This window comes from Arachis ipaensis, chromosome B10 (genome assembly GCF_059453495.1).
Source record: "Arachis ipaensis isolate K30076 ecotype BB chromosome B10, ASM5945349v1, whole genome shotgun sequence".
In the NCBI taxonomy this organism is placed as follows: Eukaryota; Viridiplantae; Streptophyta; class Magnoliopsida; order Fabales; family Fabaceae; genus Arachis; species Arachis ipaensis.
Genome location: NC_142435.1, coordinates 142,757,695 through 142,772,930, shown reverse-complemented (window position 1 = coordinate 142,772,930; position 15,236 = coordinate 142,757,695). Strand labels below are relative to the sequence as shown.

Sequence of the window (15,236 nt, the reverse complement as noted above, 5' to 3'; positions counted from 1 at the left end):
AATAAATGATAATGATTCTTAATTAATTTTGATTTTCGTGAGGGAGTGTTTCGTGGCGTCTGGGAATTGGGATTGGATGGTGAGAGGGTCCAGTACGTGCCAGGTAGGATATGGTGGTGACCATGTACAGTCAACAAATGAAGATGCCACGTTATATACAAATTCCTGAATACATCAGGCTTACGTCATATTATACAAAAGAAAAAATGTTTGTTGTACACGGTTTTTTTATTTAAATAAAAAGAGCTACTCAAATAAATTAGACTACACAAATTTATCCGTTTATACATTTTTTTTTGCAGGCTAAGATTATGAAAACAAACATTATACGATTTTTGACATTTTCGTTGCTAGTAACTACGAAAATGAGCAACATTTTCACTAATGCTGATAGCGAAAATGAACAAACATTTTCAATACTGACTGCGAAAATAAAGTAACATTTTTTGTACTCAAACGGTGAAATGTGGTAGGTTAAGTTAGGACTGGAAGCAAGTAAGTCAGCTCACGAGTAAGTTTGAGTTTGAGTTATTAATAGTTTGATAAGCTAAATTTATGAGCTAATGAGTTGAGTTTATTTAAGTTCAAGTTCGATTTATTTAATTAATGAATTCAATTTTAGACTCAAACTTAATTATATATATATATATATATATATATAATTATTAATACACATATTCTATATGTATTTAATATATATTTTTAATATTATATATATACATATAAAATACTTTTAATGATCTTAATTACTTAAAATTTTATATTTATTTTTTATATATAATTTTTATGTAGGATATAAATAAAAAATTTATAATTTATTGATAGATAAAGGGATAAGTATGATTTTGGTCCCCAACGTAGAGGCTGAAAATTTATTTCGTCCCCGACTTTTTTTTCGCTCTAAAATGGTCCCCAAAGTTTCAATTTGTTTTAAAATCGTCCTTCGGACGAAAATACCCTTCTCCCTTCACTCCAAAATCAACCACCACCACCACCAGAACAGAACCACCACCACCACCAGAACCCACCACCACCACCACCAATTTTAAAATCATCATCGTCGTCGTCATCATCATCATCATCAGAAATCCACAACAATATTCCACAACAAATTTCAGCAACAACAATATTCCACAACAAATTTCACAAAATCCAAAAATTTCACAAACAAATCCAGTTCACCACTACCACCACCACCAGAACAGAAACCTACCTTAACCAGAACCACCACCACCACCAGTATCATCATAGTCATCATCATCATCATCAGCAGAAAAATCAAGCAACGTGCACTTTAAACAATAATCAACAACCAGAAATTTCACAAAAAATCCAATTCAGAAGAAGAAGAAGAAGAAATGGTGGTGGTGCTGGTGCAAGGCGGTAGGGAGGCAGGACGGCGTGGCGGCGAGAAAGAAGAAGAAGAGGAAGAAGAAGAAGAAGAAATGGTGGTGGTGCGGTGGTGCAGGGCGGCGAGGCGGCGGGGCGGTGGGAAGAAGAAGAAGAAGAAGAAGAAGAAGAAGAAGAAGAAATGGAAATGGTGGTGGTGCAGGGCGGCAGGGCGGCGGGGCGGTGGTGCGACGGCAGTAGTGCAGCGGTGGTCCCCTTCTCTCCCCCCTCCCCCCTCCCCTCCTCCCCTCCTCCCCTCCCCCTTTTCTGCGCCCCCTTTCTTTCTCTCCCCACTTCTCTGTATCCCTTTCTTTCTTCTGGTGGTGGTGCGGTGGTGCAGGGCGGCAGGGCGGCGGAGCGGTGGTGTAGTGGCGGTCCCCCTTCTCTCTCCCCTCCTCCTCCCCCCTCCTTTTCTGCGCTCCCCCTTCTGCGCCTCCTTCCTTCTCGTATCCCTCTCTTTCTTCTTTTTATTTTTTTTATTTTATATTTATTTTATATTTATTTTATTTTATAATTTTTTTAATAAAGGGTAATTTGATAATAAAAAATTAAAATTGGTAAGAAGGACGATTTTAAAACAAACTGAAACTTTGGGAACCATTTTAGAGCGAAAAAAGGTCAGGGACGAAATAAATTTACAGCCTCTACGTTGGGGACCAAAATCATACTTATCCCATAGATAAACAATATATAGAATTAATCTTTTTAAATATTTCTTAAAACATATAAGTTATAATTTACTCATATAGAATTATCGATTATGTTCCTATTATTTAAGTTAGCTCGTGAGTTCGAGCCAGTTTGTGAGCTTTCGGTAAAGCGAGCTTGAACTTAAGAAATAGGCTCGATTATTAATAAGTCGAGCTGTGAACTAAGCTTAATTTTTATGAGTCGAGTTTGAACTTGGTCTAACTCGACTCACTTCTAACCCTAGTTTAGGTTGTTTATTTTTTCATACAGTACTTGTGAAAATAGCAGCAGTAAAGTTTAAATATGTTGCTTATAAATAGGTGAAGTCATCTGTAACAAATGTCCTACCACTCAATTATAATGTACTAATATTTTTATCCATAATTACATTACGGGAATATAAATCTTTTAAAATTATGTTGATTTTGTCCTGACATTATAGATTATAGCACAAAAAATTTATAGAATCAAACTATTTTTACAAAAAGATTGTAGGAGATAAAAGTCTCCATCGACTAAAAAGATCAGAATCTCCGTAGATAAAAAATCCAATAATAAGATTTTTAGTTATCATTTTCAGGTGAAAGAGTTTGATTTATTACTAATAATTAATTTTAGTATTCGTTATCTAAAATTTGAAACGATTTAACTTGTATATTTTTTATTATATGTTAAGTCTGTTGCACAAATAGAAATAATTAATTTTTATGCTTGCTATTTAAAATAATATTTTTTCTATGTATATAAAAATATAATTAGATATTAGCATGAAAAAAATTACATTGATAGTTATAAAATTAATTCAATTTTTTTTTAAACAATTGAATCTTGATTTTAACTTTTAATCATAACATTAGTATTCTCTCTAAATTATATTTAATAAATATTTGAAAGAAGAAAAATAAAAATATATATTAGAAAGATAAACAGTAAAAATTTAAAATTAAATAAAAAAACTAAAAAATGTATATAATAATAATAATAATAATAATAATAATAATAATAATAATAATAATAATAATAATAATAATAATAATTTTTATTTGAATTATATTATTTTGTTAATTTTATTTTTTGTAGAATACAAAGATAGAAAAAATAGAGAATGAGAGAAAAGAGATAGAAAGATAAAGATGAAGATTGAGAGAGGGAGCTTGTTAATTTTGAAAGAAAAAATTTTATTTTAATTATAATAAAAAATATCTGATGACACATTTTGATTTGTCAAATTAATAATATAAATATAAATTACAAATTATATATAGAGTGGGAAAAGTAGAGAGAAATAAAAAGAGAGAGAGAGATATATGAGAGAATTTAAGAAGGGAGTTTATTAATTTTGGGAAGAAATATTTTTTCTCAATTTGAATAAGAGAATGTAATGTAACACATTTGATTATTAAATTAGATAATAATATATAAATATATTAGAATTATATATAGAGTGAGAAAGGTAGAGAGAAATAAAAAAAAAGGGAGAGAGGTAGATGAGAGAATTTAGAAAGGAAGTTTATTAATTTTAGAGAAAAATATTTTCTCTTAAATTTAATAAGAGTGTCATGTGACACATTTTGTTATCAAATTAGATAATAATATATAATATAATATAATATATAGTTATATTTTAGTTTCAATTTTAATATTTCAATTTTAATTTTAATATAATTAAAGAATATCATGTTGCACATTGATGATTCATTAATTTTAATTTTAATTATTCGTTGATTCATTGATAATTATATATAAAAGAGATAGAGTGGTTGAAGGAATGAGAGGGATAGATAAAGGGAGAGGGGGAGAGGAGAACTCTTTAATTTTGGAGGAAAATATTTTATTTCAATTGCAATGAGAGAATGACATGTGATATATTTTGGTTGTAAAATTAGTAGAGATGGAAGAACTCTTTAATTTTGGAGAGAAATATTTGATTTTAATTGTAGTGAGAGAGTGACATGTGACACATTTTTGTAATCGTTTTGATTGAATTTAAAAGTTTTATTTTGTTGAATGTAAAATTTATTAGGAATGAGACATATAAAAAATTAGATATCGGTTTTTATTTCTGGATGAAAGTCAAAGCATAGTTGTCAGAATTGAACCGGTGATCGAATCGGCCAATCTACTGGTTTATTAATTTATTGGTTCAACCGATAAATTATTGGTTCAATCGATAAAATCGATCTCACATAAATAAAAAATATAAAATAATCAAAAACTTAAAATTAAAATTTGAAATATATATCTTTACTAACATTTTATGAAAAATCAAGTCTCAAATTATAAAAATAACTAATAAAAAAACATAAAATTTGTTAGTACTACTATAATAGTATCTTAATTTGATACAATAAGAGTAACAATTAATTCACAAAGTCTATCATCTAACTATAATATCAATAGATTTTCACTAGTATCAAAACAAATATCTTAATCACAATACTAACATTAAAATAGATCAAAAAATTAATAAATTTAGTGAAATTTATATTTATATTAATAATGGCACATAATTAAAATATAATTAATTCAAAAAATAGAAAATAAAAAATTAAATTAAATTAGATATTTATAAAAGAGAAAATTCCACTCCCCTCCCCTGCGAGATACTAAAATGACACTCTCCTCCCTTCTATTTTATAAATGTATATTCCCCCTCCCTTCTAACTTTTAAAAAAGAGAAAATTTTACTCCCTCCCCTAGGAGATGCTAAAATGACAATTCCCTCCCCTCTATTTATAAAATGTATATTTTTCTCCCTTATAACTTTTAAAAAACCTCCTTTTTAATTTATTTTAAATTTTGTGTGTTAACTAATGTTAACTTTATCTATTTTTTAAAAAAATTTATTTTTTATAAAAATACCTTTTAGCAAAAATTTTATTTTTTTATCATTAAATTTTGTTTATCGAAATATCATTTAATAAATTATTTTTTCTAAAAAACTCTTCAATAATTTTTTAATTATTAAATTATGATTTTACCAAAATTTTTGTTAATAATTTTTTATATTTTACTATTAATTTTTCGATATCAATGTATATTATTTTAACATTAAATAAAAAAGTCTTACCATTGTTAATATGTATAACAATTAATATATATTGATATTGAAAAATTAATAGTAAAATATAAAAAAGTTGTTAATAAAAATTTTGGTAAAATTATAATTAATAATTAAAAAATTATTGAAGTTAGAAAAAATAATTTAATTATTAAATTTTTAAAAAAATATTTTGGTAAAAATACAATTTAATCAATAAAAAATAATTTATTAAAGGGTATTTTGGTATGTAAAATTAAGGGGTAAGTACGATTTTGGTCCCTTAAGTCTAGTGCCAGAATCGAATTCGTCCCTCTTGTTATTTTGCCATTAAAGTCGTCCTTAATGTTTTTTTTCGTATTAAAATCGTTCTTTTTATTTTTTTTGGACAAAAATACCCTCACCACTACCAACACAATTACCTCCTCCACCACCACCACCACCAACACTAACACCACCGCCACAACCTCCACCAACAGCACCACCAACACCACCACCAGTACCACGACCACCACCAACAGCACCACCACAACCTCCCCCTCCCCACCCCCGCCTCCCACCCCCACCTTGCACACTCACCGCTATCCCCACAACCCACGGCATCCCCACCCCACCACTCCCACCACCACCCCCACCCTGCACCCTCACCGCCACCCCCCACAACTCACTGCACCGCCACACCCACCACTCCCACCTCCATGCCCACCCCCACACCGCACCCTCACCGCCACCCCACACAACCCCGACATCCCTACCCTCACTCCCATCTCCACCCTCCCACCCCCGCCCCTACCGTGCACCCTTACCACCCCCACCCCGCACCCTCACTCTCACCGCCACCCCTACAACCCACGGCACCACCACAACCCATCCCACTCCTCCACCCCCACCTTCACCGCCACCCCCCATCGCCAGTCCCGCCTCCCCTTCCCCCCACCCCCACCCCGCGCGTCTTTCCCCCACCCCCACCCCGACCCCGCGTCCCCTCTCCCTCCCCGTCTCCCCTTCCCCCCACCCCCAAACAGAAACAGAGAAACACAAAGCCAGAGAAACAGAAACAGACAAACACAGAGAAACATAAATTCAAAGCACAAAGAACAGATCTGGTTCGAAGAAAGGCAGCGGCTGCAGCGGCGGGACGGCGAGACTGCGGCGGCGGGACGGCGGCTTCTCTTCTCCCTTCATCGTCATCATCATCAGAGTTCTGGAAGAGGCGGCGGCGACGATGAGGTCACGGCGGCGACGACAGAGGCTCCCTGGCGCTGTCCCCCTCCCCCCTTCCCCCCCTTCCCCCTTCCCCCTCCCCCCTCCCCCTCTTCCCTTCCCCTCCCCTCCCCTCCCCCTTCGTATACCCTTTTCTTCCCCCACCCCCAACGCGTTTTTACGCGTTTTCTTTTTTTTTATTTTATAATTTTTATTATTAAAATAGGATAGGGGTAGTTTAGGAATAAAATAAAAAATTTTATTGAAAAGGACGATTTTAATACGAAAAAAAACATTAAGGACGATTTTAATGGCAAAATAACAAGAGGGACGAATTCGATTCTGGCACTAAACTTAAGGGACCAAAATCGTACTTACCCCTAAAATTAATGACTAAAAATAAAATTTTTTTAAAGGGTATTTTTGTAAAAAGATAATTTATTTTTTCTTGAAAAATGGATAAAGTTAAAATTAGTTAACACAAAAAAAATTAAAATGGATTACAAAGAAGGTTTTTTAAAAGTGACAAGGGAGAAAAATGTACATTTTATAAATAAGGGGAGAGGAGTGTTATTTTAGCATCTCGCAGGAGAGGAGAGTGGAATTTTTTCTTTATAAAATTATGTAATTGAATGTATACTATATAATTATTATTTGTCATATAAAATAATAAAAAGCATGATGACTCAGTGGTAAGAGAAAGAGGTTGCATTACCAAGGTTCTTGGTTTGAATATCAGCTTTAGCATTTTGGAAAATTTTTACAACAGATTAGTTTGTCGATTTTTTTCGGTTCTCACCGATTTTAACCAATGTCTAAAAGATATAGCATTTTGGAAAATTTTTACAACAGATTAGTTTGTCGATTTTTTTCGGTTCTCACCGATTTTAACCAATGTCTAAAAGATAAATCGAACTGACTTAAGATCTAGTTTACTAGTTTTTTAGTCGAATCGATCGGTCTGATTCGATTTTTATAATTATAAGTCAAAGTATGTGATATAAAGTATTTTAGAAAAAAAAAATGATAAGCATGTTTGTGCTATGCTTAATTGTCATAGTAAGATTATAGGGCAACAAATGCTAGAGCTTTACATTGAGCGGATGGACATTGATGGTAATTCTTTGCCTTGTTATTCAGGTGCATTCGAAGTTCTAGAGCGGGACTAAGACGCATTCGAAGAATTGATATCGGTGACCTGAGGATTGTGTCATTAGAACTCGATTTTGTACCAATGGGTGTTAGATTTTTGGAAGACTCAGAGACGCATGAGGAGTGGATTAAAACTGGTTCTAATAGTGATAGTGACAAAAGATAAAGTTCATTTCAAAAACCCAATTTTTCGGACTTTCACAATCATGATTTATCCTTCTACCACTGTCTCCTCTTCCTAGTCGTTCACAAATTCCAAATCGCTATTCTTGATTTAGCCCTTTATGCTATGAAGATTGATTTGATGCCTTTTGATCCTGAGAGCCTTGACGACTACAATACAGACGTCAGTATGGAGTTGCGATTATTACAAGCATTATGCAACTAGTTGTCGCTGGAGCAATTGGGTTGTTTTTTGATAGAACTTTAGATATTGAGAGATTCTTAAGTATGAAGCACAATATGCATATTTGGCAACAACGTCTCAAGATCATGCTCAACTCAGATAGAAATCTCATCTGCAAGTTCCCATGATATAAGGTATCTATTTGTTCCGATAAGATCATAAGGGTGCTACAAGGTGCTGTGGAAGAATAATGTTATAAGTTTAAGACATCGGACATGAAGATATGGATGATAAAACAAAAAGTAATTATTCATTTTTATAGGGATAGAAAAGAGTCATACAACCAATTTCTAATTAAAGTTGTCGAATATGATAGAACATTATTTATTGGGTATAGTGCATGATTTCTAACTTGTTCAATATTTGCTGTAGAAGAGGTAGAATCATGCGAAGGATGGACTCCTCACATGTACCAGGTCTATTTGGACACAGAAGGTTGTGATTGCGGGCTAGCTTTTTCAAACTTTACATTATCCTTAGCGTCATGCATTAACAGCATGTGCAGCTATGAGAATTGATTGGACTAAAATACTTTTAATGTTTAGTTAATTTTAATTTTGTTCTTAACTTTTTAAATATGTTTCAATTATATCTTTAGAGGTTAACATCGTTAACAAATATTTTAATGTTGTTATCTTAAATTAACATGTAAAAGTCTCGTGTTTAATTTCATCTTTTATTGTTCTCTTCCTTTTATTTATTTTTGATCCCATTTATAAAATTAAAGGTGAGAGATTATACTTTATTATCTTAAGTGTTAAAAAAAATAGAGAGAATCTATTTCCAAGATCCTACGATGACATGTTAGAGTAGAATTATCATTCTATATGTTATCAACATTTAGAGGTAGAACAGTACGCCGTTACACTAATATTTTTACTAGAATTTAATTTTAATACACTATCAGTGTAAAGTAATAATTTTATATCAATAAAAATAATTATATTTTATATTGATCACATAAATAATTATTTAAAAAAAATATAATTATACGATTATATAAAATATTTTATACTATCAATACATTAAAATTAAACTCTTTTTATTAATGGCATTAACCTCCAAAATCATAATTAAAACAATTTTTAGGTTTTTTTGACAAAATTTGTAACATAATTTACTATTTTTTTAACCATAAATTCATAATATGATTCTTTTAATTTAAATTCAACACACGTGTGCATGCGTAAACACATATATATAGTTATGTTATGTGTCTATTTAATTAAAATTAATCTTTTATATAAAATATATATTAAAATATAAAATATATATTAAAAATAAATTAAATAATATATATATCTCTATATATAAATATATAATAATTTTTTTAATGTCTGAATTTTATATGTATATAAAGTTTTTTTGATATATTTAAAGGAGAGTTTTATTGCTCTTCCCTTTAAAATCGTGAATATGGCCAGTAACATTAAATACAAACTATAGATATCACTTCTATTGATTAATGATTACTCTCTCCGTTTTAATAAAATAAACAATATTAGAATCATCAAAATTTATTATTTTAATTATTATTTAATTATTAATTTAATTTTTTAGTTTACTAATTTAATAATATATTTTATCTCACACTTTTAAATATTAATAATTAACTAATAACAAAAAATAATAAATTCTGATAATTTTCATATATTTTTTATAAAATAATAATTTAAAAATACGCATACTAAAAAAGGTACAATTTACGTTATTAAATTGTTTGACCTCCAATATTATGCAAATGCATTGTTTCCAAATTCAATACGCAAATGCATTGTTTCACTATTTTATGTAAACCGCTACTGGCAGTAGCGGTTTACAGGTGTGCATAAACCGCTACAACCAGCATCGGTTTATGTGTGTGAGTGTGTGAGTGTAAACCGCTGCTGTCAGCAGCGGTTTACGTGTGTGTGTGTGAGTGTAAACCGCTACTGCCAGTAGCGGTTTACGTGCAAGTGTTTTGCCTATATAAACCGTGGTTATAGCCGCGGATTATGCATTTAGATGGTTTGTGGAGTTTTTTAGAGAGAGAAAATTCTAGAGAGAGAGGTCAGAGCAAGTTGTGAGCGGGTCCGAGGTATCTCAGCGGCAACTTCTGGCGAGTTATCATGGCAGGCAGGACCCTGTACCGACTAAACGGTGTTGCGTACATTGCCGGTTCTATTGGTGACGAGGTTAGTTAACATTTATTTTTTTCTAGGCTTTGCATATGTTAGTCAGAAAATGGTAGGTTAGGTAGACGAATTAGAATTTATAGATTATTCCCTCTAAGTTATAAATATGACTAGTTAGTTGAATTTCAAATCCCTTCAATGAATGTTATGCTACATGGTGTTGGTTTAGTTTAGGGAAAGGGATAGTTGACGTTAGTGAATTATTTTAGTTTGGTTAGGGTATTTGTATGATATGAAGTTTTAAATTTTAAAGCTTTATAATATTTTAACATTTGTGGCTGTTATTTATTAAAGTCCGTGTGTTGTTATTTTTTCTATCGTGACTAGGGAATTTTTTTTTATATAGGAGAATTTGTTGATGGTTTAAGATATTTGTATCCGGTTAGTTATGGGAATTTTTTTAAGGATAGGAGAATTTAATTGGACTCTGTATTTCTTTGTTGTTCTGTGCAGCCCACTAGGTGTATATACAGTGTAAGACGGCAACAGAATATGCCCATGCATGAAAGGATCATCCCGTATTTAGAGAGGGTTGGGTTGTACCATTTGGCCAGGCTAAACAGCCAATGGTTCTGGTTGGATGAGCCGCTGGTTAGTGCGTTCGTTGAGAGGTGGCGTCCTGAGACGCATACGTTCCACATGCCTTTCGGAGAATGCACAGTGACATTGCAGGACATGGCATTCCAGCTAGGGCTGCCTGTGGATGAGGAGGCTGTAAGTGGTTGCCTTGGTGAGTTTGAGAAATACATGGAGGGTGGCCGACCAGCTTGGGAGTGGTTTGAGGACCTATTCGGTGAGCGGCCTCCACCGAATAAGGTCAAGCAGATGACAGTACACTTTACATGGTTTCACGAGAGGTTTAGGGTGCTACCACCAGATGCGAGCGAGGAGACTGTCCGCATCTACGCACGGGCCTACATCATGATACTGCTATCGACTCAGTTATTTGGGGACAAGAGTGCGAACCGGGTACATATACGGTGGTTGCCATTTGTGGCAAACCTTGATGACATGGGGAGGTATAGCTGGGGGTCGGCCGCTTTGGCATGGATGTACCGATGCATGTGTCGGGTTGCGAACAGAAATGTGACTAATCTTGCGGGCCCGCTCCAGTTGCTACAGAGTTGGATATTCTGGCGGTTTCCGTCTTTGAGGCCGGAAGGGTTTGAGGTTTTCTCTTTCCCGTAGTTTGTGTCTCATATGACTTAAATTTAGGTGGTCTGCCTACTTACCTCCAAAGGGTCATAAGGTATCGGCTTGCATTGGATCGATTGACCGCTCGTGATGTAAGTTTTATAGCAGTTAGAGTTTCATTTTGGGTTTACTCTCTAGTCGTGACTAGATATATACTTGTTGTTGTAATGTCTGATGAGTTCTAAGATTTCAGATTGTATGGGAGCCCTACTCCGCGCTTGATGTACTTGTCGTGGTCCATCCAGAGATACTTACAGAGGAGCATAGTCGCATATGGCGAGCGGTGACTACTTTGATATACTTTGCGGCATAGTTAGCAGAACCGGACCGGACCGGCCGGTTCGACTGGAAAACCGGTGAACCGGACCTAGTACCGGTCCGGTTTGATATTTGGACCGTACAAGGTATAGAACCGGAACGAACCGATCAAAACCGGTGAGAACCGGTCAAACTCGATAAGACCGGTCTGACCGAACCGTTTGAAAGGCAAATTATCCAAAATGTGTGATATGGGGTTCGAACCCCTATCTGCTGGAAGATCAAAACCTCTCTTTGCCGCTGAGCTGTGTTGATTTTCATTAATATATATGCAAATTATAATATATATAGATATCTTTCATCAAATAGTTTACTTTTATTTATTTTATTTTAATTTTAGTTATAAACTCACTTATTTTTTCTTTTCATAATTATATAATATATTAATATTATTTTTAATGAATACATATAGCAATTTTTTATTTTACTTATATTCAATTAATTTTAATTTTAAAGTCACTTATTTTTAAATCAATTATATTTTATTTAACTATAAATTTTATTAATATATATATATATTAAAAAGATAAAAAAATTATTAACCATAATTTATTTTTTCTTTTTATGATTATATGATATCTATTAATATTATTTTTTCAATAAATAATTGTAGCATATAGTAATAGGTAAAGACTCACATGCAGTTATCTTCATATGAAGTTAATAATTAAAAATCGTTAGATGATATTTAGTTAAACTTGTCAAATCATCTAACTGTTTTTAAATATCAACTTCACATGAAAATTAACTGTATGTAAGTTTTTATTTATAATAATATAATAATACAATAAATATAAATTAATTAATAAAGTATTAAAATTTGAAAATAATTATTATTTTTATAAAAAAAATAAAAGTACTTATAATAAAGAAAAAATAATTAAATTTTACATAATTACTTAATTATACCGGGTTAACCGGTTCGACCAGTGACCCACCGGTTGAACCAGTAATCCAATAACCCATTGACCTCACCGGTTCGATCACTGGTTCAGTTCTGACAACTATGCTTTGCGGTCATCGAGTGGCATCAGGTTGACAGGGTTGTTCCACAGCTGGGTGGAGTACAGCATATCCCCGAGGATGCTTTGAACGTAGACTAGCTGCATGCTAAGGACGGGAGGGGAGGGGATAGGTGGTTCCCCCATTACTATCAGGTCTGGCATTTGCACTGGGGGAACCGACTTGATGCAGTCATTTTCATTGAGCGAGTGGCAGATCCTGGCCCATCTGCTGATTACCTAGATTGGTGGTTCCGCGAGGCTCAGCGGTTCCTTAGCCCGGGGGCTGCATTCGCGGATCCTAGAGGCACCCAGATACCTCCAGAGGCGTTTCAGAGAGGGTCGTCCCAGGTCCCACGCAGATCACAGCTACCTGATATGCCGGATAACCGTCGTGTTGAGAGACGCCGTCGTGTTGGTACTAGGGACACCGGGAGAGAGTGGCGATGGTTACATGATGCGATACAGGAGGATGATGCAGGCGGAGAGGCTAGAGCTGAGGTCGATCACCGTGTTCGTCAGTCTAGTGCCAGACGCGGGAGAACTGCGGATCCCACACAGTTCGGTGGTGGAGTTAGTGGGACCGCAGCGACTGAGGCTGGAGGGGAGACATTCACCAGCAGATCTTACTCTCCGATGTCAGAGCCCAGCTCTCACATGTATGCGCAGCCTGAGACGCCGACGATGACTATGGATTTAGATGATCAGCTGGTGAGTCCACGGTTTTATGCAGATTTTGCTGACTTGATTAGGGATGATGCTGGCACGTCCAACGTGCAGTTTGGTGGCCAGTCTTACCAGCCGCAGATGCCGGATGTGCATTTGGAGACCGCAGCTTACCAGCCACATATGACGGAGATGCATTCCCAGCCACCTGATTATCAGGGTGAGTATGTGGTGTGTTCCATAGAGATGTGTTCCATCGATGCTTACGAGCGGCTTACAGTGGCGGAATGCCTCAATACACGGAGGGAATGTCCAAAACATCCGATGAAAGTAGACTCTATCTTCATCAACTTGGTCACCACCCTAACCGGGGACGTCTTCAGTAGAGCAACGGAACCTTCCATCGTGCATGTGACCCCAAGGATCCACCGAGGTAGATCAGCATATGACTCCTCCCAATCGCCATATATTTGCGCTACTGCCTTCTGCTTCGCCAACCACACCTTCCGATAACTAGGCCTGAATCCATAAGTCACCTCCGTTGCCTCTTGCAACACCTTAATCGACACCGACGCATCAGCTCAAACCAATGGATAGATTCTCGCACAGATGACATGATAATCAAGCTGCTTGTGGTCGCTTGATATCGATGTGGCCATACACGTGTGCGGACCGTTGTACCACCTAACTTCCCATGTGCTCTTCCTTTTCCGCATGACTATCCGAATCAACCACGTGCACCCGTTACCAAACTCATTGCATCTCCCTTGGTATTTCAGATTGTCGGACTCTATAACCTTGTACTCAACTCCACGCCGAATACTGTAATATTTTACACTCAACACGGCTTCCTCTTTACTCTGGAAAGATTGGCCAATCTCAAATTCAGTCATAGGTGTCCCATCATGCATCCCCTGCCCATCAATTGTTGCATCAGTATTCTGGTGTTGGCCGATGGCTTCCAAGTTCAAAGAAGAGAGGTGGGGAGGGTACTCTTGTGTTCCAGAACCGGAACTTCCATGGGCTGAACGTCCACCTCTCGGAATATCATCATCACTGTCCCCACCAATATCGACAGGCTCCTCATTCGAATCATCGTCAAACAGTGCATTCTCAACTCGATCCAGGCCGGCATCGCATTCAAAATCAGGAACAACAGGAGCAATATATGCATGAACAGCCCCAGCATGTTCGGGCTCAGCATTCGGAACTGCCACTGCTACCACAGGCATCGATGTTGATGCACCACCAGCTGGGGTCGACTGAGGATTAGGTGCCGATGCCCCAGAGCTATCCACACCATCTTCCAACTTCGCAAGCAGCTCAGGTATCCTCACCTCCGAAAAACTACGCATGCAGTGAAACAAGACCTGCAAGTCTTCATCCGACCCGATCACGAAGGTCTCATATCTCACACCAGTTGACACAACGGCAATGAGAATCTTGTAAAATAATTTTTTTACCCACTTCGTCCCACAGGTACCGAGCTTCCGTAATATGCTTTGCTTAATCTCTGCCAACGTATTCGACGATCGGATAAAAACACTAAGCCGTTCTCTATCTGTGAATTTCACACCATGCCTTTTGCTCTTTTGAATTTTTCCAGAGCAGTGAACCAGAGCCACAAAACTATCCTCCCCCTCCATTTGTGAATAACACTCAACCTCTCCACATTTGGCCCCTCCATGGTTTATATAGGCAGCCCCATGCAGCACACTACACGTAAACCGCTACTAGCAGTAGCGGTTTACACTCTCACACACACACACACGTAAACTGCTGCTGACAGCAGCGGTTTACACTCACACACTCACACACATAAATCGCGGCTGGTTGTAGTGGTTTATGCACACCTGTAAACTGCTACTGCCAGTAGCGGTTTACATAAAATAGTAAAACAATGCATTTGTGTATTGAATTTGGAAACAATACATTTACGTAATATTGGGGTCAAACAATTTAATAACGTAAATTGCCCCTAAAAAAGGTTATAAAAATCTTAA

The 15,236-nt window shown here is 35.5% G+C and overlaps 1 protein-coding gene across 1 annotated transcript; it reads right to left on the bottom strand.

Annotated features, from left to right (window-relative positions):
- Positions 1 to 13,814: 13,814 nt before the first annotated feature.
- LOC107621378 (uncharacterized) lies at positions 13,815 to 14,879 on the bottom strand. The gene has a single exon (XM_016323401.1). It carries the CDS (start codon positions 14,877 to 14,879, stop codon positions 13,815 to 13,817), a length of 1,065 nt encoding a protein of 354 aa, XP_016178887.1.
- Between the last annotated feature and the right edge of the window lie 357 nt (positions 14,880 to 15,236).

What these genes read in the sequence shown, in the direction of transcription:
- LOC107621378 (XM_016323401.1), bottom strand. Translation starts at nt 14,879, where the DNA reads ATGGAGGGGGAGGATAGTTTTGTGGCTCTGGTTCACTGCTCTGGAAAA.